Source organism: Rhamphochromis sp. 'chilingali' (assembly GCF_963969265.1).
Source record: "Rhamphochromis sp. 'chilingali' genome assembly, chromosome: 9".
Classification (NCBI taxonomy): domain Eukaryota; kingdom Metazoa; phylum Chordata; class Actinopteri; order Cichliformes; family Cichlidae; genus Rhamphochromis; species Rhamphochromis sp. 'chilingali'.
The window spans coordinates 24,906,719-24,932,797 of NC_137936.1; the positions used below are offsets into that span (position 1 = coordinate 24,906,719).

The 26,079-nt window shown below is 40.2% G+C and overlaps 1 protein-coding gene across 1 annotated transcript in view; it reads left to right on the top strand.

Moving 5' to 3' along the window:
• Positions 1 to 263: 263 nt before the first annotated feature.
• The window catches only part of ca16b (carbonic anhydrase XVI b), a 110,033-nt gene continuing 84,217 nt past the window's right edge, over positions 264 to 26,079 (top strand). Inside the window, exon 1 of the mRNA XM_080891799.1 lies at positions 264 to 1,030. Within this exon, the coding sequence (XP_080747925.1) occupies positions 946 to 1,030 (85 nt within the window). The 5' untranslated portion in view covers positions 264 to 945. The remainder of the gene's footprint in view (positions 1,031 to 26,079) is intronic.

Here is a 26,079-nt window from a genome sequence, read left to right on the forward strand (position 1 = left end):
AACATTTCTGTTTGATGCAACATGTTTTGATGAAACACGTTTGTTTTTTTTTTAATAAGAGGCAGTGGAGTGTCGCGTGGATGGTGGACATAAGCTCTCGATTTCTGAAGTCTTTCTTATCACAGCCACCCTAGACAGAAACCAGCTTCTGGGTCCGTTAGAAGTCATTTTGCATTCAGCAAATCCAAGAACCGCCTCCCCCCCGCGTCTTCTCCTCTCCCTTCTCAGCTCCCGCCCCGTGCAGACTCCCTCTCCCTCTCTCGCTCTCTTTTGCACACACGCAGCCTGTCCGGTAGGATGGGACCAGACCAGTAGCCACATATCCGTGCACGCCTGACCGCTAGTCTACTTCCTGGATGGAAGAATGGGACATTTCCAGCACCACTTTTCTGCTTCGGGCTTCGTCTCGCTGACGCCGCGGATAATCACTTAATAATGACCGCATGTAGTCAATATTATTCGATCACTTTTTTTTCTCTCCCCCCTTGCTTCTTCCTCCTGTAGTTAAATACCGCGATTGATCGCCGATTGACCTCGCTACACTTCGGGAATGTCGCTATCTGGAAGCCCGCAGCTGCACACACGGAGGAGTCCAACAACAGATTTTGAACTGTTTTTGCACACCCATAGCGTGCGTAACGTTGTATTCCTCGAAGCTAAGAGCAGCCTGTGCTCAGACCGGAGGCGAAAAATTTTGTCTTTTTAAAAAAGGAAAAAAGGGGGGAGGAAGAAAAAGCAGTGACTGTGTCCTGACCGCCAACCATTACTTTGATGCTCTGCCTTCGTGGCCACTGTGCCAACTTCGTTTTAGCTTAGGTGGTGTGCGTGTGAGTGATTTCTGTCTCTCTCTCGCTTTCTCTGGTTGTTCTCTTTTTTTTAAAGAAGAAGAAAAAGACAAACTTTGTCACCCGTTGCCTTCTTGCTGCTCTCGATGAGTAGACTAACATGCGGAGAATACGGGAACCGAGTTACTGGTGGATTTTATCCTTAATGTTTTTAACCTTGCCCAAACACAAAGACTGTCAGCCTGGTAAGTACTCGCAAACACACGCGTTAGCTATCATTTTTATTCAGCCCAACTCCTCCGGTGCCTCGCGCTACAGTGTTAGTTTAGCTCCCCCTTTTCTTTTTTTTACCCCCTCCCCTTATATTTTCAAGGGTAAACGGATAAAGGTTTTGCTTGTGGAGATGAAGGGTAACGTTTAGCTTAACGGTTTCAGGGCCGAGCCGAGTTCAACGTCCAGCCGCCGAGACGTTTAGCCTGCGTGATTTGTGTGCATGTTATTGATTAAGCAGCGAGACTATGGCGCAAAGTATCCCTGCGTTAACGCCACACTGAACACTCAAGCAGAGCCGGTTCTAGTCTCCGAGCTGCCGTTTGACCCTTCTCCCTCGTTAGCTGGCTAGTCGCACAGAGCGATTCGGGGTATATGAATGTATGGAAATGCACAATAACATTCCTGGAGGCACTCCTGTGGCTATACTTTATGCCCGGTGTTTCCACGTTGGTGTTTTTTTCCCCCTTCTAACGTTGGGTTACGAAGATTGATTTATCCGGGTGCCCTGCAGTTTTATCGCGGGGTTAATAAGTTATTTTACAGACGCACAGTAGTTGTGCTTTTAGTTTATGTGGCGGTATATTATGTGCGTTTCCTCGCTGTCATGTGCGTAGGTAGAGGCGAGGATGAGGACGATAGTTAGCGCTGTTGGTTCGTGGATGGATGTGCATGTATGAGAGGCGATTAATGCCACTGGAGTACGAATGCAGGTCTGGACTGTAGGCTGCTTGTCCTGTGCAAAAACAAAAGGAAAAGAGACAGGGATGACTAAATATTGACGTTTTTGAGCGTTTAAGGGGTTGTATCCGTTGCCACAGCTGTTTCAGCCACCCGTTCAGTATGTTTTATTAAATGTGGGAAAAATGACAAAATGTCATAGGTTGCTGAGTGTGGTGCAACACTGGGTCTTGTGGTGAAGCCTGTGTCCCTTTTTTAAATGTTGTTTTCCCACTCGAAGTGCTCTTTGTGGTTGGGGGGAGGTTGGACTTCATTTAGATTCAGGAATCACAGAGGAGGCCGGAGTGAAGGCTAATGCTGGGTTTGAGGTCAAATGTCAAAGGGATTGTGATTAGGTTTTGATTTATATCCCCTTTAAGATGGATCAAAACAATCAGTGGAATGACACACTTTAAGATATTGAAGGTTTTTTTTTCCTTTGTGCTTCATGGCCCCTCAGATTTATTGATAGGGTAAGGATGATATCTGTGTTGTATACCAGGCCAAGAGTGACGTGGATTTTACAGTTAAAACAGCTGATGTAAGTTTTAAACACGTCTTATGTTTTAATTTTTTATTACGCTCCATTAAATTGTGATGGGTAGGGGGTTAACTAAAATCAGATTTTTCAGTGGTCAAACTGCAACATGAAAATATGTTTCTTAACAACAGCTGTATCTCTGGGAGTGGTGCATTGCAATTGTTTGGCACCTGTAAGCCAACATATGCCAAGACAGCTGCTCATAAATGAACGGATTGGACTAGAAGTAGGTATTGGACAACGAATGCATCTGTAAGCTGACACCAACATTTCAGTTTCCTGGCAATTTGATTTATGAGCGTCTCTTCTTCATCACTTCTGTTGTTAGTGCATTAACAAGTGGATAAATGTAAAGTGAACGAAATTCACCAGATAGTGGCAGCTAGCGGGGCAAACGAATCGGCTAATTGGCATGTTAATAAGGTTAACTCAATAGTATTGCATGACTAACCACATAAATGAACACCATTCCCCTTTTTTCCCCTTTCAAATGTTTTTTTTTTCTTCAGTTACTCAGCTTTCATCATGAGGATAATTGGATAATTTTTCTACTGTATGATATTGTGAGCATTGTTACCCTTTTATTCCCATACTTAAAGGTATTTAAAGACACAGTACTAGGTGTCATATATCCGAAATGTAGTTTTTAGTGCTAGTGGAGTTATATGATTCTCATTGCCCAATTTGATACCATGGACAAAAAAAAGAGACAAACAAAATGAATATCCCTTGTCATTAAATATTAACTCCTTTATTTTAAAATCATTTCAAATCAATAAGATGGTGGTCAAAGACTGTTTATTTTAAAAATATTTACATTATATTTTATTTGATGGGATACAGACTGAAATTTAAGGATCGTTGCTGGGTAGCCTAGTAGCATCACAATGAGTTACAACAATAGTTACATTAGCTTAAGCATTTCTTTAATGTTAGCCATTGCAAACAGTTCAGTCTTATGAAATGTGGCAGATTTCACAACGGCAATGCCATCAGCCTCGAACATTTCAGGATCGCTACACAAACATGGATACTGCCTTTCTTATCAGCAAACTAGCTAGAGGTAGAGCACACTAGTTGCCATCTTTCACAGGTGGTTTTTGGTGTGCTTGTTGGGCTGGGGGTGTCTCCTTCTTCTTCTTCAGTATGAAACAATGGGTTAGAACAGTTGTAGGTGGATTCTGCCCCCATCAGTTCCAGAAGAATTGCAGCCTTGGTACCTACGTTACGTTAAAAAAAACAACCCCAAAACAAAACCAATGAGTAGCGTTGCCTTTTCAGAATTATTGAAAGATGTTGTGAGTATCGGTTCTGGTGACATCCCTGTTCTGTCTTTACAGATGTGGTTCGTAAACAGCTATTCAGAGATTTAAAAACCCATAAACAGACACATTTTTTATAGATTCCACCATCATCTGTGCTGTAATACTTAAGCTGTTTACACATATGTCCTCCAGAAAATGTGGAAAAATCAGGGACAGGTGTGAACTTTTAAATATATGTAACACTCAAAAGGACGTTCTCTACATCAGATTTATTCCCAGTAGTGGAAAATGCACAGTTTGATTTTTGTCAAGGATAGAGCATACTTGAGGCAGGACACATGACAACCAACGATTTATGGAAATTCTTTAAACTGGCAGGGTAAAAACCATTTAATGATTTGGACATTTGCATTCGGCTCCCTTGGCGATGTCAAAGGTCAAAGCTGCTGTGCGTGCATGGAAATGGCTTCGCTGTACAAGCATATTAGTGTCTGTAACTGTTTAATGGATCCGCTCCTGTGGCACCAATCACCCTCTATAGAAAAGTAGCAGTGATGTAACACTTGAGAATGGTTCCTCGCTGCCCCCCCCTCTCTCTTGCCCCAAGATCCTTCAGTTCCACACTTCCATATCCTCATGTGCTCAGTTAGCTGTTTTATTAAGTAGTAGGCTAAAAAGGCCCCAATTTTCAGTGTCTTGAATATGGAATGCCATCAGGATACATCATTTCTAAATAGTTAAAACGGTTTCTTGTGTTTTGGCAATAGCCATACACCGGTACCAGCTGCACTTTCTTCCTCTCTTCTCCCTCCAACAGGGAGTTGACACATACACCATAGTGTCCACACGGTCCCACCTCCTCTCCCTTACTCACCGGCCTCTACATCTTTATGTATATATCATTCATTGAAATTCAAAAGTCCTTTGCCATCGTCAGCCCCGTGGTTTTACAAATGGCTTTGAATATCAGTTCCTGTGTCGTGACAACACTGTTGTTTCAAAAGACGGCATTAAGACCGCACCGGCTTACTGAGAAACCACCTGAAGTTGGGGGAGGATAAGTCCTCCAGTTTCTCTCATCTGTGTTCTTCTGCTATTCTTAGGCTGGTTTACAAAGACGTTACTGCCGAAGTTAACGTGAAAGTATGAATTTTAAAAGGTTAAGAGAAACTATTTGCTTAAAAAAAAAAAAAGGATACAAGATTTAAACAAATGGCTGTCAGGGCCGATTTATTTTCATGATAACCTATGCGGGTTTTTTTCTTCTTTGGATACAAAGGCAGTTATGCATGTCTTTTCTCACTAATGCAAGCACCATGATTCCACCTCCACCCAAAATGTAATTCTCTTCAGTAAAACGGTGTATATAAAGACTTATAAGAAGATTATTTACTATTGTGTTTTTAAAAAAAGAAACTGTATGGTGTGTGGTTGGACTTGCACCTCTGCATCCATCATAGGAATTGCTCACTGGTAATTATAGAAATTCACTTAAATATGTGTGTAATACAGCCTTGCGATGCAGCTGTGGAATAATTGGTTACACAGGGGGGGAGAGGAGAAAGGACCTTTTAACCCTTTACAGCCGATCGGAGCGGGCACGCTCTGTTTTGCGTAACTATTTTTAAATCCCGGTAGCTCTGAAACCAAGTAAGCTAGCGCAATAATTTTTTTTGCATATGAAACTGGAGGAGTTGTACTTACTTCTTATGCCATCAGCTTGTCCTAGGTCACAGTTTCCTTCCACATATAGCTTTGCAAAAACTGCATAAAAATCACTTGCAGCAACAAAAACATGATATTCCAGAAACACGCTTCGCCGATCCATCAGCTGTTTGTAACACTTCCTACGTCCATCAGCGCGAACTATCACATGACCGCATGACCTGCCCGAAACCGGAAGTGACGTCATTTTGCGGAAATGTAGTTTTTTACGATCGGGGCCTTATGAGCTTGTGTTTTACTTGTTATGTGTTTTAAAAAGTTATGTTTGACTTTATGACTTTCTGTGTCGTTTCTGGGATGCTTAAGACTCATATTGCACTGCTGGAAATAGTTTATTTTGATGCATATGCTGTTATTTTGCAAATTTGCACTATAATATTTATTTTCGTTTTTCCTGCAGTATATAAAAATTGGTGTATTTCAAAAATAAAACTATGAAGACACTCAAAATAAATTTCCTGTGGTGGGAAACTAGTTTGTGTAACTTTTTTGTATTTACAGTTTTGAGGGATAAGCCTCTTAAATTTCTCTAACTAGAAATATATGTTAAAAAAACAAAAATGATTTTCAATTTTTTTGTAGTTTATTGCACTTTTTTGCAATTTATGTAATTACTATGCACCTAATGCAGACATATTATTAAAGTTTGGGCTATAATGGTTGTATTGATGTATAGCAACTTGAAATGCTCCCAAAAATGGCTCCACAGCATGTAAAAATATAATATAAGCTCTGGCGAACTTGGTTCTATGGTAGGTCTTAAAGGGTTAAAAGATTTAAAAAATAACCATGTGCGGCTTAATGGATGTTTTCAAAGGTATTGAATTGTAAAAATGACCCTTTTCAAATAACATCATTGTTGCCTGCTGCAAATAGAATAGTACCGAGCAAACAAATTATTAATCTAATTAATGAGGTCCTGATATACCGCTGGGCCAGCAGGATGCCAGCTGTCTGGACATCACTGAAGCTGGCAACAGCATCATTATCATCAAGGTCCTCAGTATTTTTAATATTTTTTTTTCTGGCTAGCTGGTTCAATATGTACAGTACTGACACCGCGTCTCAAAACGGACTCTCGTGGTTTTTAAATAGCATCAGTAACATATGCTCATTCTCAATCTTTGATGGGCTCAGCGCAGTGTTATCTGTTGTCTCTCCACCAGCTGCCTGTGCCACCCACTAAATGCTCCGATGGGGAAACATTGCAACTGTAATCACTTTTCACTTGTGTGCAGTGTGCAGATAACTCGCTGTTTATCCCTTTGCTAGTGATGCTCATCCTTTGCTTATTGCTTTTAAATTTAATGACTAGCTTATCTGTCATTCTAATTAGAGTTTTGGGGGGGGGACCTTAAAACAAGAACGCAGTATTGTTGGTAAAAGTATTTGAACCGTGATTGTTTGAACTACGAGGGAGCCAACTTAGCAACCGGCAACCATTGTGGTGTGCAGAAAGCACCCCAGCGTGTAACCTCTAACTGATCATCTGTGAAAAATGTTCCTCATTTACCTGTGAAATGAGCTACCTTTTTATTATTCCACAGTTTCATGTAGAATTTGTACTTGCTATTAAGAGTCAGTTTTGTTTATGCGGCAGCACAGTTGGAGTAATAGGACAATTATGTTAAATGCAGGACATTTAAAGGACATTTACATTTTTTTTTTAAAAGAAGCTGTTACTTTAAAGGGATGTGAGGACAAATGAGACTGACTTTCACAAACATTTGAGGAATCGTGTCAGTTTTAAGATGAACATTTCTTATGCATGAATATATTATATATACTTTTCAGTTTTAGTGCTAATATTGCACACACAGATCTTGTGCCTGTTCTCTGTTCTATTTCGGTTCTGTTCTGTTTTCTATTTTAGAAGCGTTTGGTCATGTACTGAAAATACCAGACATATGTTTTCTGTGCGCCTGGAATAGTCATTGTGAAATGAAATTGAAAGGCACTCCATCATATTCTCATATGTGAAAATAATTCCAAGAAATGCTGAAAATCCAATCAGGGTGCAAGATGAACTTTCCCCGTCCTAGCACTGGTGCTGCCAACTTTCAGTGAGTCGCCCCTGCGCGTGATTTCATTTGGTGCAGTGTGGTTAGTCAGCCTTATGTGCTGTCCTAATTGGTCTAATTTTTCACTGATGTAAAGACTGACAGTGACTCAGGACTTGATATTTGCGAAGCACTTTAATCTCTGGGCTAGGTTTCAGTGCCACGAGCACTGGCGGGCAAAATTGGTCATTTTCTATTATATAAATTGTTACATTTAGATGCATATAAAACGAAGCGTGTACTTTAGTAACCATTGAGAGGGATTGGGTGGAGCTCGGTGTTTTGAGCCATTTAAAAGTGAGATTTTATGTAAAGGTGCAGTTGTAGCCTGAGGTTTTTGGTTCCATGTTTTGGCAGCTGGTCCCGTGAGCCTGCATAGTAGTGCATTTGAATCCCTCCCTTTGAAACTGAAACTCCTCAGATTTATAAGAGAAGAAAGTGAAGACAAGAGCAAAATGGCAGTGTGGAGTCCATGGTGTGTTTCAGCTCAGTGTGAGAGGATGTACTTCTTGCTTCCCGTTTCACCTCACGAGAGTGTGTCAGCTCATTGTTAAAAATTTAGAGTTGCCTGCAATGGACAGGCAGTATGTATAGACACATGGCATTCCACTTGCACACTGCTTCGCAACTACTTTGCTACCACTTGTGATTATTTTCTTCTTCAGTGGCTCAGGGGTGTCTTGCTGCCAGCCCCTGCACCCGGTCAGTTTTATAAACCCCCAAATTTTATAAGTCAGGCCTCCCTTTCGATTTCTACATCCTCCTCTCTCTCTCTCATTCTACTTCTTATTGTACACCTTTTTTTTTCCTTTTAAACTTAAATGGCTATTGACCGCTTCATCTTTTGAACACAGTAACAGCTAAATGCACTGTTTCGTGTGTCATTGTGTCAGTGTGCTCACACTGGTTATGAAAGTGTAGGCAGGGAGAGGGCCGGTAGGGAGAGGCCAACTGAGCTAGTGAAGAATAACCACAGTGACAAGCGCTGTAGCTGTCAGTGCCAGAGAAGCACCAAACAGGCCTAAGATTATCCAGGGTTTTTCCTGCATAGGAAAACAGCAACAACAAAAACATACAAGCACCCACCAAAGAGGTTTTGTCCTTGTACCAAAAAAACAAACAAACAAACAAAAAAAAAGCCCACACCAAGGACTGGCATGAAAACTATTTCAACCATGTTGTTTTTTTTTTTTTTGTAAGGTACTCCAGGCTCATTACCATAACTATATGCTGAGCAGTCATGCTGAAGTGTTTAATCACCACCTGGTGCTTGTGCATTTTAAGCTGGGGTGACCCTGTCCTGATGCACACATGTAACTAGGTTTATGTTAAATTGGCTCAATCCAAAAAAAACCCATCCAACACTGGACACGCTAATCTTGACAAAGCTATTCAGAGGAAGCTAATGACTCAGTCCTATGAGTAAAACTAGGAGGACAGCATCCTTGTTGCATCTACAAAAAAAGTAAAAATAAAAATAATAAATGGTTGGATGGTGATTGTATTAAGTTAAAAATATTTCCCGTTCTCTGACCACTTGAAAATTGTGAGGACTATAATGGTTGTCCAGAGTTTGTTGATGTTGCACACTCACAACCACTTTTGATTGCAAGCTGGTCGACCAGGTCGCCTGAAAGGAGACGATATTTCTACAAACAGTTGCCATCTCACTTGGACTGACTGCAATCACTCTGAGATTGTAGAAGGTTTGCAAATACTAAACTATCAGTGCTCACAGATTACCAACATTTTTATGTTAAAGTGTGCTTTCTCCTGTGGAAAAGTACCAGCACTAACACACTGTGTGCATTCTGAAGCAGAAAAGCTTTGCTTCTTCTCAAAGAACGAGCAAGCAAAAGACATGTTTACATTTAGAGCTCCCCCCCTACACATTGTTTAATCAAACATGTTGAATGTGTTTCCTTACTTATGGTTTATTAAGTAAACTGGTTTGTTTAATAAAAAGATAATGTGGGTTTCAAAGCCCGCATTATCTGCGTTCCTGGTAGCTGGGGTGTTTCTCTTCCCTGCCTTTTTTAGGGACGTTATTGTTGATTAACTACCAGCTGTCAATCTGTGGAATCTGCTCATTAAGTGATGACTTATTGACCTCGTTTCTGGGTCCAAGCTGCTTCTGAGTTGGAGGAGGCTTTTTAATGTTGGATTTTTTTTTTTTTTTAAAGTGTGCTGCAGTGCTTTGTCTCTTGTGTTTTGAGTAGACACGAGCCCTCTAAAACTACTCAGTTGTCATTCTCAGCCTCTACAGCTTTTTATTAGCACTCTTCATGCACAGCATGTCTTTAAGCTAAATTTTTTAAAAACACAGGGTGTACACCACAGCCTGTGTTCTCTCAGTGTCCCATGCGCACACGTTTTCCTTTTAACCTTTAGGAAAGAATCACTCTCTCGCCAAACTAAGATGACATTAAGCTTAGGATCAGAACTTTTATATAGCAAGTAATCCAAACCATGCAGCATCGTATTAATGACTAACCTTGTGTTGTGAATGGGGTCATCTTAGTTTTCTTGTCTGAATTTTTCATTTTATTCTTTCATTAATTGTCTCTGTCAATCAGGAATCCACGTGTACTTTCGTTGAGACTGTATTAATCCTCATCCTGTGTTTTTCTCAGGCTAATATAAATATGATAGCCACCAGGTAGCAGATCATTATTTCAACTGGACCAAATTCGCTAACCCTTTAAATAACACTGTTTTTAGTTCACAGTCTTCATTGCTCTGTTTAACAAGTGCCATATACATTTGCTGTTTTTTGAAAAAGAAATCCTTTAGTCACGACTTGGTATACCATTGTTTGATGTTAGTTAGCTAAAACTCAGAGGAGAATTGCCACACTGCAGAGCATCTCTGAATGCACAGCAAATCGAATCTTGATGTAGTTGGGCTACACCAGCAGAAGACCACACTGGGTGCTGTCCCGGTCAGCTAAGGGCAGGAAGGATGTGTTACAACAGTGAAGAATAGAGGAATGGGTCTGACAGGTCTGTTAGTGCTGCAACATTTAAATGTGTAGAGTCAGAATTTAATCTAAACAGCATAAAAACCTGAACCGTTATGGATTTGTATCAACGGTTCAAGCTTCTGGTGCTGTGAGGGATATTTTTCTGGCACACTTTGGCCACTTTAGTACCAGCTGAGCATCATTTAAATAGCACAGCCCTACCTAAGTTGTATTGGTGACAATGTCCATCCTTTTATGCCCATCTTGTGATGGCTGCTTCTAGCACGCCATGTAACAAAGCCGGTATTGTCTCAGACTAGTTTCTTGAACATGACAATGAGTTCACTGTATTCTAATGGCCTCCACAGTCACCAGATCCGAATCCAATAGAGCACCTTTGGGATGTGGTGAAGCAGGAGATTTGCATCGTGAATGTGCAGCCGACAAATGTGCAGCAACTCTGTGATGCTATCACATGAATGTGGGCCAAAATCTCCGAGGAATGTTTCCAAGCACATCGTTGAATCTGTGCCATGAAGAATTGAGGCAGTTCTGAAGGCAAAAGGGCGTGCAACCCGTTTCTAGAAAGGTGTACCTAATAAAGTGTCTGACTGTAGATCTGAGTGCCAAGGCCAACTCTTGTCCACTCGATACAGCTTCATCGATTTGCAGTTGTGCCACGGCTCTTTTATGTCTCTGTAGTGCTTAATGTAAGGTTCAGAAATGGAGCATCATCGAGCACTCTGTTCTTAGCAACTGCATTTCCAATATTGTTGTCAGTTGCTTTGGGATTTCCTTTTGTTTTACAGGCGTATTGAAGACACATTTGCAGCTCATTTAAAATTGATGTGGCTGGAGACAATTTGTGACTGTTTTACTTCTATTTATTACTTCCACTCCTTTAATTGGAAGTGTGACTGCAGCGTTCCTTCTCCTCCCACAAAAACCGGAGGAAAATTAATAAGAAAAGAGAAGCGTCATTAAGTATGAATTTAATTGTTTCTTATAAATATAGGCAACATTTTCTGTCTGGCAGAGACTGATCTGGTGTAAAAACACAGCGGAAAGGCCTTGTGTATTTGAGCTCACTGGCTTCCATTGACATTGAGGGTGAGATTGCCCTGCCTGAAATTGCAGGAATTAATATTGAAGTGGAGAATTTCAATATGAGCTCAACGTTCTGGGAAGAGTGTTTATTTTATAAGATAATTACTGTAATTTGATATTAATGGTGATTAAACTGTTTATTTGTGTAACTTATGTTAATCAAGGCAATCAGTCATCACTTCATTACTTGGTGCGTGTATGGTTGACTTCCCTCACTCTTTCAGCCAAGATACTCGGAGCTGGTCACAGTAGCATTTTAATCATTTAGAATGACTCACGGCCACTTCACTCCAAATCATTTCATTTGTCCTAGCAACACCCGACGATGCACGCGCATACACATATGCACGCATACACACACGCGCACTGGAACGGACCAGGCGGGTTTAAAAGAAAGGGGGGAAAATGCTGCCGGGGAAACTCGTGTACTTATTTCCTGTGCTTCATGACAATAGTGATTAATGTCCAGGCAATAACGCACTCTCACCGAAGGACATCTACTGCTGCACTGGAGGACTTGGCTATATCAATAAATGTCCTGTGTCCTTCCGTCGCCGTGTCCTCTTTCCCCTTTAAAAAAAATAAATAAAAATCTTGCCTCGACGTGATACCGTGTCGGCTTTACTTACAGCTGAACTGTCTGTCAGTGTTGCCCTGTGGAGAATGGAAACAATGGGGCTTTTTTTTTGTGCTGCTTAGTGTTGTGTGTCAACAGACCATATGTATTTCCTTTGTGCACACTTGGTGTGTTTCTCTGCTCTTTTTTTTTTTTTTATTATTATTTTTTTAAAATGTGGGTTACATTCAAGATTGTCTTTTTCTGAGGCGAGGAAAAAACAAATTCAAAAGTAGGCTATCTCCTCCACGAGGCTCATTTTCCCTGTCATGAATTATGGCGACAATCACTGAAGATATAGGATTAGGCGGTGCATGTTTTATCAAGCTCAGAGTGCTTGGCAGAATGCAAAATAAGCTTGTTGAATGAGAGTCAAGGTGTGTGTGTGTGTGTGTGTGTGATGAATTACATTTTAACCTTTACATAAATTATATTCTTGTTATCGTGAGCAACTATAGAAAGCCAGCGCGACATTTTTCTTTTCTTTTTTTGCTAGTTCAAATTTAGGTCACGGCAGGACTTGTGTATGAAATTGTACGCATCATTCAGCCTTTGACCTTCAACGAGATGGGAAAGTGTTTTATTTGAATGGAAGAGCAAATGAACATTAACATACGGTAAGCTTGACATGGTGCCACGTTAGTCTGATTGTATTATATAGCCATCATATATATATATATATATATATATATATATATATATATATATATATATATATATATATATATATATATATATATATATATATATATATATATATGCCTTCATTTTCATGATTGCTTTTATGGAGCACCACGACTACAAAAATCAAAGCCATAAGTAAATGACTTAATGAAAACGATGCCATTAGAGGCAACACAAACTGTTACACGTAATTGTGGGCATTCTTGATTTATGACGTAAAATTTTGGTATTGTTTATTTTGCCCCGTTTTTACAATGTTGACTCCCGGAAACCTATTTGTTTAAGGAGTTTGAGCTGGCTCGGCGCCCCTTGTGCTTTCATCTGACCCAAATCTTTTTGGGCAGACAATCGCCATTGTTGTAATGATGATTAAACTCCTTAAGTTAACACCTTAACAGATGAGTCCCAAGGCTCTTTCCTTTGGGTTGAGAATGAGATCGATGTTCTTTTCAGCCAGAAACCAACAGGTAAAAGGTTCAGGGTAATTGGGTTTTTAACCATCTTCTACTGTGGTGGTCCTAAGCCACTTTTAGGTACATAATATATCATTATTCATGGCCTGCTTTTGGATGTTTCACTCATTCACAAAATGGATATTGTAAATAAGTACCATAGGCTGCTAGTGGGGAAAATTTGGTGTTGGTTAATTTCAGGGGATTCCTGGGGAGAAGATCTGCTGAGTTGGAGGCTTTTTTAAGTCAGACCAGGAGTTTAGAGTCTACGCTATCGATCCTGTTGACACGCTTCCCTTTGGGGAATGCAAATGTTTCTGTACTTCAACACAAACACTCCTGGTAGTAGGACCCTAATTAACTAGGGATTTGAATACCGTGGCCTTTACGTTTGACATTTCCATATTTCAGAAAGATATTGTTTTATGCTTCCTCAACAAAGACAACTCTCATATTCACCAGACAGTGAAATTTTATGACAACACAGTAAACAGCTGAATTTATCGAACATTTATCAAAACCAAAAAAGGAGGAAAAAAAAAAGTCCTTCTGTTTGATCCCTGGATAGTTTGAGCTGCGCTGTCGCACAAATTCTCGTGTGTCCGCATATCTGTCAAACACCGGCATAAACTGAAAGTGTGATAGCTGCTCCGTGTTATTGTCACAGCTAATCTAAGCCTAACAACACACGTGTTTACTGAAGCAGAGCAGATCCATCCCAAGGTAACCACTAATCACTCAGGGATTGCAGAGATCATCTGTCCCCACACTTAACAGCCAGCGTCAAGCAGGTGGGAGCTAGCAACCACTCTGCTGCTTCAGCCTCTCAGATCTCAAGACAATCATCTGTGTTGCTGTAATGTTTAGAATTAAATGCTTTGAATAGGCCTTATGGTACCAGTAACATTACTGAGTGTCTTCTTGTTAAAGTGGAAGTTGCCGCTTTGAGATAAAAGGTTAATCATGTATTTAAGCATGTGAATATTCTCTGAATAGACTGACTAAAGTACTTTTTCCAATAAGCATGATGGCACTTAGGGGGTATTCAGCTTACTACTTGCAAGGCTCACCATTTTGCTGAACTCCACCACCATATTTGAAGGGTAGCAGTGTAGTGGTGGTGGAGCAGCAATTAGTTGCTTCATAAATTTGTCAATAGATGGAAATTATTATGACAATATTTAGAGAGATGATGGCAAACACTGCCCAGTTTCCAGCTTTATAAATATACTGGGATGGTTGTCATTCGTGCTTAAGGGATGCTGATGAAATATATCTTAACATAATCTAAAGATGTCAACTTGGAATTTGGCACATGCAGCCACTTTCTGGACCATATCATTCGGTCATAAGAACTGCAACTAAATGCCTGTGCGAGCTGGCTCTAATGCTGTTTGATTAGAATCATTACCTTGAGTCACAGCCAAGTACCTCTCAATTGAATGCTGTTTGTTTTTGCCTGCTCTTTTGTGCTCTGAATCTCTTGTTTATCAGCCTTAAATAGCTTTTTCTACATGTAGATTACATCCGTGCCATGTTGGTTTTAGTGAGTCTGCTGTAAAAAGTCTATGGCGGTCTTTTGATAGACTAACATTGAATAAACAGAAAAGTGCCAATGATTAGGCACCAAAATCACCAAGCTGGTGTATATGAAAACAAGGCCAAAAAAAAAAGAGTGAATGTCGAGGAGCTGTTATGAGCAGATGTCCTCATTTGTCATGATTGATATGTTGGCATAGATGACTGGTGCTTTAACAGTCTTGTAATCCCTTTTGGCTAATTAGCGGCCACCCTATTGCAGCATGCCACTCGGATTCCTGTGTAATACCTCCCAAGTTAATCAGCATTTATATATTGTTTGGACCTGTTATGCTTTAAATTTAAGATTTAAGATCGCGGATAAAAAATAAACTGCTTTGGATGCTGAGCCAGTAAGGGGCCACTTTAGAATTCATTAGCTTTATTGCCATTCCCAATAAAACTACAGGTAGTTCTAAGGGTATCTTTTTATTTTGATTTTTCTGAAATTATCTTAGAAATTTAAAAAATTTAATTTCAAAGCCAAAATCAATCAGTTTGTAATTACTGGAAACAAGCACTGCAGTTTTGCAGTTAAATGGTAACAATGGGAACAGAGAACTGAGGACGTCTCAATGTGAGGGAAAAATTAAATTTTCTAAAGCATGTTATTTCTTGGAAATTAGCGCATTACAAAGTGACATTAGATGAATGTGACCAAAGCATGCATCACGAAATCTACGGGACAAGTCTGACCCTATCATGCAGGAAGTTTAAGTAAGAAAACTTATAATTGGAAATGCTGTTCAATGGCTGCATGGACTCGTCAGTGAATGGGCTAATGCACACTTCCTGCTGTAGCAAACCAAAGTTTTTCATTAGGATTATTTTACTATATAAAGAATACATTGTAGCGCAGCAGCAGACTGATACACTGAATATTTGAGGAAGTGCACGATGGTTGTTGTACACCGCATGCAGGGTGGGGTAAAAACCTAATGAACTGCAAATAGTCGACACTGCATACTAGCGAGGCTACTGGAGAGAGCGTTGGAGATGTATCAAGTGCATTGCACTTCATGGTTTTATTTATCGTTTCTAAATTCAGCCTTCCAAGTATTGATTAGAGCCCAACATCAAAAAGCATTTAAAGGGGGAAGGAGGAGGTCTGACTGCTTGTATGGCCCCAGGCAGGCATACAAAGTCTGTTTGGAAGTGATGCAAGGCCCTATGCAGTTGCTATTATTTATGGTTAACATTGAGTCATTTGGCTAGCAACTCGAAGGTTGGGTATTTTTCATCGGTGCTAGGCACATTTCTACAGGTATTTGATTTAGTTCCAAACTATTTAATGAATTTCGGGCAATATTTTTCAAATTGACAATTGTTTTGTAGATGCTTGTCTTTAAATCATCCTCGTGAAGCTATGCCAACATACATTTTCATGCTAGGTTGTCCTACAGTCACTGCGATCAAATATCTGGCCTGGTGGTGTCGGTGTCATGCTCCTAGATGGACCCATTTATATTACCAGTAATCAAGCATCACCATTCAGGAACACCAGTAATGTGCGAGGAGTGTAATGCATCCACCAGAGGCAGCTGAATTTATTTCAGAATCAATAACTAGACAATTCATGCAGGGCTGCACACTGTGTCCTGAGGAATGACCTCATAAGCTCTTGGCACTTAAGTGATCCAATTGCCACATATTGAAAATTGAAAACTCACTTTACACAGTAAATTTTCTTGACACTGTCAGAGCTGTTATGTCCAGTCCTGCCACTGTGTGTGGAGGCACATTTGAAGATGCTTTATTGTAGTCCGTGAAAGGAACAAGCTATAGCTGGTCTAGTAAAGGTCGCAGGCCTGAATTTGTTTTAATCTTGTTAATGGTTTTCATCAGAAGCCCTGATGCACTCAATCAGTGAACACTCTGGCTTCTTAATGCACTTAATTCACTGTACTAGCTTTGCCCTATAGATTTGCCTTGTAGATTCAGCCTGGTTGTAAGTGGCAATGTTAAACACCGAATCCCCCACAGGAAGCCGTCCAATTTTAATTCGCAAGAGCCGGCTTTGGTCAGACAATAGAACAGTTCTATTCTTTACCGGCATCTAATGAGTAGAGAATAAATGTCAGGATGTGTACTTTGTTCTTTTTCCCCCCTTTTTTTTCCATTTTCAAGGAAGCCTAAATACACTGGAGACTTTCATCTAGACCTTTTCGCCCACATGCGTTATCAAAGTCTGACATTTGATGTACTGCGTTTCTCACTTATTTCTTGTGGTAAAAGGTTTAACACATGACACACTGCACTGCTCAGGCCTCATCACCTCTAACTTATATAATATTAAAACGCAAGTGACACAGATGTTCACAGTATATCTTTCTAATTGGCGAAAAACTGCTAGGAATGCATGCGCATAAACTGCGAGCGGGGAGGCTGGGTGACACGTTTGGATTTGATTATAATGAGATGGCCTTACCCAGTTTTCGCCCGAGAAGTTTACAGACAAGACTGCAGAGCAAGTGTGGCATAATGAGAAAGTCGAGTAGGCCTCCTTTGCCCTTCCTCCTATTCAGCTTGCTTTGTTGTACAGGTTTCCTAATGAAACACAAACAAAAAATGTTTTCTGTTTGGGAGGCGGTCCATAATGCACACAATGCTCACCGTCGTGTGTGTTTTGATAGCATTCGTATACTCGTGCGAGCTGCGAGTTTTTGTCTCTTCACCATCTCTGCCCGTCTCTCCAACTCGGCGTGGAGCCGCGTTTTAGGCTTTCAGCACTCTGTGTGGCATTGACAAAACAGCCATGTACTGAATGTGCGGCTGCACTTCCTGTCAATTAACATGATGAACACGAAGCTAGATGGATCTGGACATGTTAACAGATATGCTAATATGTATTAAAAAAAAGAGGTGTCAAGGGAAATTTTGGAAATTTCAGTCGCGGAACAATTTTAGCACCAGACTAATGGGCTTAATTTTACTGTACTACAACTACATTTCTCTTGCCCAAGGATGTCGGTGTCCTTGTTGCTGAAGCTGCTCATTTGCTTTTAGCTGTGTAGCTCTAAATATCTGCATTGGGATTATATTTGTTGTTTTATTATTTCTGAGTTTGATGTCTTAGCCCTAAGGCCTGGCTCCCCGTGCGCCATATCTTTGGCTGATCTTGGCAGTTCTCGTGTTCCCGAGGTCTTGGTGTGACCGCTTCCCGAGGAATGAGAAACACATGATCTCACAAGATCAAACTCCACTTATTTTTCTCTGCTTCACAGTCAGATTGCCGACCTTGTTTTTACCACTGTGGCTTGATGTGGAACTATGCACCGTGCGCTGCGGATAGACTGAGGTACTTGGCATATCAAATAAAAAAAGAGCCATTTGAAATGTACGTGTGTTTGGCGAAAAGATATCCGTTAAACAGAAAGTAAAGCAGATGTCCTTCCATTTGACAGCAGCTGTCTCCTTCAGAATACACATTTCCCTTTTATATAGATAGAGATTTTGCATGCGCGAGTCTAGCCTTTTAGACACTCATGATGCCTGTAAAAACGCAGCTCGCTTCTCGTGAGTCTGAATTCAGGCAGAATAATGTAAAAGTTGTTTAGGCTGTAGTTTGTCTAATTAGTACATTTAATTATATGCATTCTCTCTCCCTCTAATTAGGGGGATGGCTGAGAAAATGGGGGCGGGTGAAGTGAAGCTTCCCTCTCCCACAACAACTACTGTCAAAATGTCTGTATGTCGCTGTGTGAATCTAAAGCAGGACAAATGTGGAGGAGAATATGAAAAATGGATCAGTGCTGACGCACTCGTTGGACAGTATCCACTTCATTCAAACACATCGGCGCATCCATTAGGGGCTATGACGGTGATGCAAAATACCTTGCTCAAAGTGCGCACTTTTCTGGGATGTTATTGTTGCCAAAAGGTGTTTTTCTTATCGCTCTCTCTTTTTCTTTTTCTTTTTCTTTCCTTCTTTAAAAAGCTCCTGGTGAAATGGTGAGGCAGACACACACTATGTTAATGAAATGGTGCAAGTGAGCCAAGTTGTTTTTCCTTTGATAATTACGTTGAAATAAACAGGCATATTAGGGTAGGGTAACATCGGGGATGCTACAGGGATTGGAACAAGCCTTTCTCAGTTTTTAAAGCAACAATTCTCCCCATAATAAAATGCATATCTTTCCCCCCTAGCCTGTGATGCTAGTTATCCATTTAGATTGTGACAATGCAAGTTCCCCAGCTTCGGAGAGATCAGCTGCAGAGATTATTTCTCTTGAATATAAAGGAACTAAATGCCTCGTGATGCTCGGAGCAGTAAAAACTCAGCAGCAATCGCTTTCCAGAAATAATGACCTGGTTACTCAAACAATCTACCGAGCTAGTGCTGTTTTCTTCCCATCACCTGATAACCTGCTCCCAAACTGTTCGATGTAAAAGGATTTAGCAGGATATATGGCACCGTAGGCTACAGGGAAAATTAAGTAAATTAAATTTTTGTTATGAACTGTCCCTTTAAGGTTAAGTTGTTGGTAAGAGAGTGCTTAAATCGCTGCAGCCCTTGAAGACTGATCATTTGTTTCTCTTATGTTCAAGAAATCCCATGGAGAGGCCAGTGTTAAATTGATCCTACTAGCAAATATAGTCTCAGCTTTCAAAGCATGATGTTGCATATTGCAGCATAGTTTTGTCAAAACTAATTAAAAATACATCAATAAGCCACACTGTTGTTGTTTCGTGACTTATTCTCATTATTACCACGAACACGGGCAGTTTATTTTACGTCAGACCCGCATACACTGTCCTGCTGGAGTAAATATTAGCGAACAAAATCTGTGACTGAAAATAGCTCTGGAATAATATGCTGTTTCCTCCTGTTAATGACTCAAGTTTGCTGAAAAACCCGAGGTGTTTTGTGTAATTGGTTTGTTCTCAGCAGGTAAAGCCTGAAATGCTAACATACAGAGTCGGTGCTTTAGAGGGTTTGGTGTTTTTATGGGATTTGCCTTTAATGGCTAAAATATAGAATATTGACAGGTTTATATTTTAAAGCCAAACGCTGCCACTGAGGTTCGAAACAAATGATAGACTACCCGAAGGCTCTCCATGTACTAGTACAAGTACATTTGATCTTTATTTTTACGTTAGATGAAACCAAAACACATCATGAAAAACGGGCCTGGTCGTCTATTTCTATTTTTTTGAGCACTAAATGAAACTGCATGACTTGGGTTTGTGTGGATTTTGTTTTTAAATATCATCTGGCAGGGTTTTCTGTTATGGATAGCTAAGAGTCTCAAAATTAAATAATTTCATAATTAAATATGCTGTTAATTAAATAAAATTGCTTAATGAACCATTGACCAATTAAAATATTGATATTTTATTTTTAATAAAAACATTTTTTTAAGTAATACTAATAATAATTACATAAATTAAGAATTTCCAATATTTAAAAATATATGTTATGCCTGCTGTGCTGCATTGCTTCATGAATCTATTTCATGGGTCAGCTATCAAAGTTAGGGGACTTTGCCGGGGAATCAAGTGGACACTATGCCTTTTAGTTAATTTAAGTTTCTCAATATCAAGTACAGAGTTTGTATTTGCATACTTTCTAGTTTCTACTTGACAACCACTCTCAGGGGTCCAGATTTGAGGACGGCTCACAGTAACACAGCAGCATCCTTTTATAACATCAGCGTGGCTTCACTGCATAGTTTACTGCCTCTTTTACTATTGACTAATTTTTACAGTGAAAATGGCACATAAGAGATCTAATTACCTGTGTTCTTTTAAAATGTATATACGTTTTTGTAAAGCTTTTAGCAAAATGCTCAACTATAAATGGCCGGTTAATATGAAATTATTTTGAAAGGTCAAACACTGGACTGGAGTACACTGGTATGTTAAATTCAGTGTTTCTGATTAATCAACAGCAGATTCATTAAAAACTTTTTTTTTTTACATAACTCAATGCTCATTGAAGAAAAAAACAAAGAACAATTTATTCATTTTACCTCTAGTAGAAAAACCTTTAACAGACAGCTGGTGTTTAGAATACAGTTGAATAAATAATAAAAAGAGATAATATAATTATTTATGGAGCAGGCTTGTCATCAGAATATCCACATGCAGCGTTAACATCCTGGTCCGGATGTTTGTGCTCCTGGTGAAAAATACTCTTTCCTCCTTGTATTTAAAATATGTTTACTCTCACTTTTTAATTGAAAGTAAACAGTTATAAACAAATATAACACATCTGAACTTAATGAAATAATGTACTGAGAGCACTCTGGAGAAACATTATGATTAACTCGGCCAAATGTAATTATTGTGGAATAAATAAAACACTGCAATAATCCATACATCACCTGTTAGATGTCATCTGAAAGCCTAGATTATACTCTGTTGTGGCTGGAGACCTGAAGGCCGAGTAGTCATTCCGATTATAGTCCGACATCTGCAGCAACAGTGCCGCCTGAGGATCGCGCATAATTGCTGCACTGTAAAGTCAATTATCCGCAGATTAGTCTGCGCGATCACATAAAACAGGCCGGCACACGGACCCTCGCGCTAACTGTCTAATGATGTAATTTATGACACCAGCCCCTGAATGGCCCCTCACGGACACAGAAAGCATAATTCCCCGGTGAAGTGAATTATATCCCGTGTTCACCCTCCACTGAGAGCTGAGTGAGTGTTTGGGTTGTGAAAACAGTGTGCCAGGAGGAGGCTTTTCTTGGTGGGTATCATGAGGTCTGACCACCTGGTCAGCTGAGAGGCGAGCTGGCTGTTAGGCTGATGAGACCTGATACCTTTGAAAACGCAGCACTTTTGAATAAAGGCTTAGATATTTAAAGATTAAGCCACTAGATTCTGACCTTAAAAAAAGATCCCAAGTATATTTGATGACACAAACAGTAGTATTTCAAACTTGTCTATACCACTGGGATACCCACTGTATCAGACCGTTATCGGGGAATGGTCTGTCTTTACTTGCTATATAGTCTTCTGGGTCTGCTGATGAGCTGCAGTGACAGTTGAAATTATTTCATGTTGTACAGGAACCATGAAATAATTTATTAAATAGTGAAACAATTCAACATGTTTTTAATGCACTGATATTTTAATTAATATGAGAAAATTAATGATTAAAAAAAAAGATTATTATTTTATTTTGGCACTTTTGGTTCTCCATACGATGTGTAATTGCCTCGATAACAGGCAAAGGACAAAAACTATCTGTGCAGAGAATTTGTCAGTTTATTAATTGACTGCATTAAGCAATTTACAGTAATAAGCTGAGATAGTTTCGCTGTGCATTTCAGTCATAGATGATAGAATTTACCTCATTAAACACACCAGCGCTCTGTCACGGTTTATCCAAATTACACAGACATTGCAACTCAGGATGTATTTGATAGCTTAATCCATCCTCAAATAATCCTCTTGGTGACATAGATGTGCTAGCCCGACTATCCTTCACATACCTGATACTAATGCTGGTGATGAGATTGAATTTTTATCTCTGTCCCCAATGACTAATGCAAGTTAAATGCTCCTGTGGTTGTTGTTAGGCTCCTGTTTTTCAAGAGCTCTCAGGGGTTCTTGGCTTGTTGTTGAGTGTGATATTATGGAACAAATAGTAGGGCTTAATGGTGGTGCAGATGATTTAATTGCCCTCGGGGCGATGAAAAAGGGGGGAAAAATGTTTCTGTAGGCTACACAGTGTACTGTTGTTATGTAGTTGTTTGGAAGCCTTTATTTTGTGAGATTCCACACGGTGGGGCGATGCAGGCCAAAAATATATGGTATAAAATATCTTATTTGACTACCTGTGTTCCACATGTGCTTTCTGCATTGAAGTATGTTGTTTAATTGCAGCACGGTTCTCCTCAGTCTCCTTCAGGCCCAGCACCGACTGTGTTGTCTGCTCTGCTCTATCAGAGATGCTGTGGCTTCAATCCTTTGCCCACAGGGGACGGCTGACATGGATGTGTGTAAACTGTTGACATGGTGCTGTCTCCTATGCTCTCTGATCAAAGACGGTGCAGCCCTCCTGTTTCACAACCTGCCTTCAAATATGCTCCAAGTCTCACAGACTCCCTGCCTCTCTGTTTCACACTTGTTATTAACCCGTGACTCCCCGTGGTAAATCGCTACATCTGACAAAGACAAAGAAGCTGTTTATGCCTTTCCTTATGTAGCCTCTGTGACCTCCCTCCAAGCAATGAATTTGATTTGGAAAATGGTGTGTATGTAGCTCACGCCTTAGTGGAAACCAATTTTGGAGACAGTAATGCACTGGCTTTAAGTGCAAGAAAAGATTTGGCTTGAAGTTGTGCTTAGTTTAATTAATCCTCGGTAATGATGCAACTATTAGTAAGAGCTCCGGTTGTCTTAAGTGGCTGGAGGGGTGTGTGTGTATCGTGTGTGTGTGTGTGTGTGTTTTCATTCGATGAGCGGCGATGCTGATCAAGCCAACTACAACTCACTGTCTAAATGTGGTTCGGCTTCAGGACTCCGGGGAGTTCTGCTATTGTTTCAAAGTTTCCTTTAACCTCATGAGAACACTAACAAGTGTGATATTAAATAGCTATTGTTACGACATCCTGATGCAGTGTTGCGTCTTTTAATACAGTAAGAGCCGGGAAATCCTGTCACATTTGTGTTGCAAATTGAGACATTAAAGCTTTATTTTTGTTGTGATTTTTGTGAGAAAATTCATTAAAACAAATATGATCTGTTTCTCAGTCTTTTGGTAAATAATGCTAGGCAGCTAATGCACAGAGTTTTTAAAGTGTCCATATTATTTTGTTTTTGAGACCTATCTAAGTCACTATGTTACACATTTGCATAATGCCCACCTTGCGGCTAGTTTGGCTCAACCTCAAAGGATTAGCAGCTGCCTTATAGGCTGCCCCTTTTATTTACTTGCCAGAGCCGCTTCTGCTAACTCTAAAACGTCTCTGCCACGAGCGGAGCACGCCAAATGTTCTTTGTTGGCTTCAGTAGCAAATGCAATTGAGTCTTAGTGCACTCTCAGCATCTGAGGAACTGAAGACACAGTGGATTATTTTTTATTTTTGATGGTAATGTCCCCTCAACAAAAGAAAAATTCTAACTGTTGGCATGTTGCGTGGCTCATGGCTTATGTTACAATTGGCTTTGATCGCATACCATGCCCACAGGCCAGAGCTTTGTCTGAAGTGTAATGGTAGTGGACAGTCAGAAATTGTGTCATTTCAGACTGATTTTTATTTAAACCAATAAACAAATACTGGGTGTGGGTTGCTATGTTTTCTTGTCTTTGACTTCTTGCTTTATTATAACCAGCTTTTCGTTTTTGCATTCACTGGCGTGGCACACATGGACCAGCTAAAAGAGCACAGTTGCCAACAAGGCCAGTTGTGTAATCCAGATCTGTGTTGAAATATCTGGGTTCTTCCTTTGCACTAGCTCTTATACGGCTGAGCGATTCATGGAATTTTCACTTAATTTACGATTATTGTAATAACAAGATAATTTCTTGTGTTGGAAAGCAAGTGCTTTTCTTTACAGTGGTGCACTTCTGCCGCTCCCTGAAAGCCCAACCTGTTTTGTTCAGCTCCAGCCAAGTTGACTTTTTGGGGGGAGAGTCACTTGGTCAACAAGATCCATACAGAAGAATTAAAAGTCATAGGATTTCTGCAGTTCAACCTGTGAAAGGATTATTAATGATAACCTCCAGCCGCCCTTGTCTCCAAATCGGTCAGGGTCTCTCAACCAGCCGCTTTCAACGGCACGTGACATTTGGCTGTCGGCTTTTGCTCTTCATCTCCCTTCCTGTTGCTGCTCTACAGGCCCCCTGAGGCAAGTGAGTCTGTTGCCTCTGGGCTTCTCTTCACTCCTGCATGCAGCCGCAGAGATCCTGTGGTGTAGGCATGCCGGTGGGGACCGGGAGTCGCTCTTGGGAGATGGACTTTATGGTCAAAAAACACCCTTTAGGCAGGGTTCAGGGGTGGGGCTAGAGTGGCACTGTCCCCAGCCTCCCCCACCACCAGGTTTTTCATGAGAGAGAGACCTTAGAGAGGCTGAAACGAAAATTGTTGAAGAGGTGCTTCAACAAAGCACTGTTTGAGGGGAAAAGTGTCTGCTTAAAAACCAAGACAAAACAAAAAACCTTTCACAAATGCTGTCTGATGGTCTGTTATAGTATCTGTGAACACAGTCAGACCTTGCGCTCAGGTACAGCTTAGGCCCCTGAAGGTTCCTGTCCCTATTATGTTATGATGTCATCATGTTACCTAGCAGCAGCCTATGAATAGGCTAAAATTACTCATTTGTAGCATTTATGATTTCATCCAAAAGAAAAAGCTTTATCCAAACATTGTCATTTTATCACTGCCTAACAATCAAATAAAATCCCAGACCAAACGAGACTAGGGATGTACAAGTGAGCAAATGATGCCCACTTTAAGTTGTGATCTAAGTGCTAAATGTTTTTTGTTTTGTTTTTTTTTACTCTTTAGTAAGTGTTGTGTGAGAATGAAGTGATGATTGAACCCACGTGAATAGATTTTTTTTTTTTTTTTTTTTTTGCATTTGAAAAGTGATATTAACGGCTGTTGTGTCCAATTGAATGTAAAGTGGTGAGAACACAATACTCAACATACCAACCAGTTGTACAAAAACTAATACAACATGGATAATCTCAGTGGATTCAGAAAGTATGTTGAAAGAAGTAACAGTGGCTTCTTCCATTTTCAGTCGAGCAGATTGTCGTCTCTGGTTTTGTTTTTAGTTCGCCCTGCTGTTCCTACACAGAAACGATCTGCTCACCCACTTTCTTGCATCTTTGAAGCAACAGCGAACCAGAATTACCACGTCTCCACCTTTTGAAACCTACAGCGGGTTTTGAATCCTTAAAGCAACACAAAACATTCTTATTTTTAGGTGTGCTCATCCCACAATAACTTCAACTAGACAATCTTTTTCCCTCCATCCTAGCCCTCCGGCTGCATCTGTTTTGGAGCATTTCTTTTCCCCAATGAGTTTGGTTGTTGTAGTTTGGGGTTTCATGCTTTAGGGAGCAGATATGCTTAAGAACAATCTGTCCCCCTAACGTTGTTGTACCATTGTGTTTTGAGTGTTTTTGATTTCTTGCTGGTAATTTTCCACAAGTGAAAGACAGTTGTGGCCTGAAAGACATGGGACCAATTGCCTGCACTCCTAGCAATGTGGCAGTCTGAACATTACTGGAGCTTAGCTCAAAAGCTGCTGTGATACTGTTAGATCCATGCATATGTTGTTAGCATAATGACAGTCCAGCCTAATTAGACTGTTTCTTTTCTAGACCAACTGCTACTGTAAAGGGTGT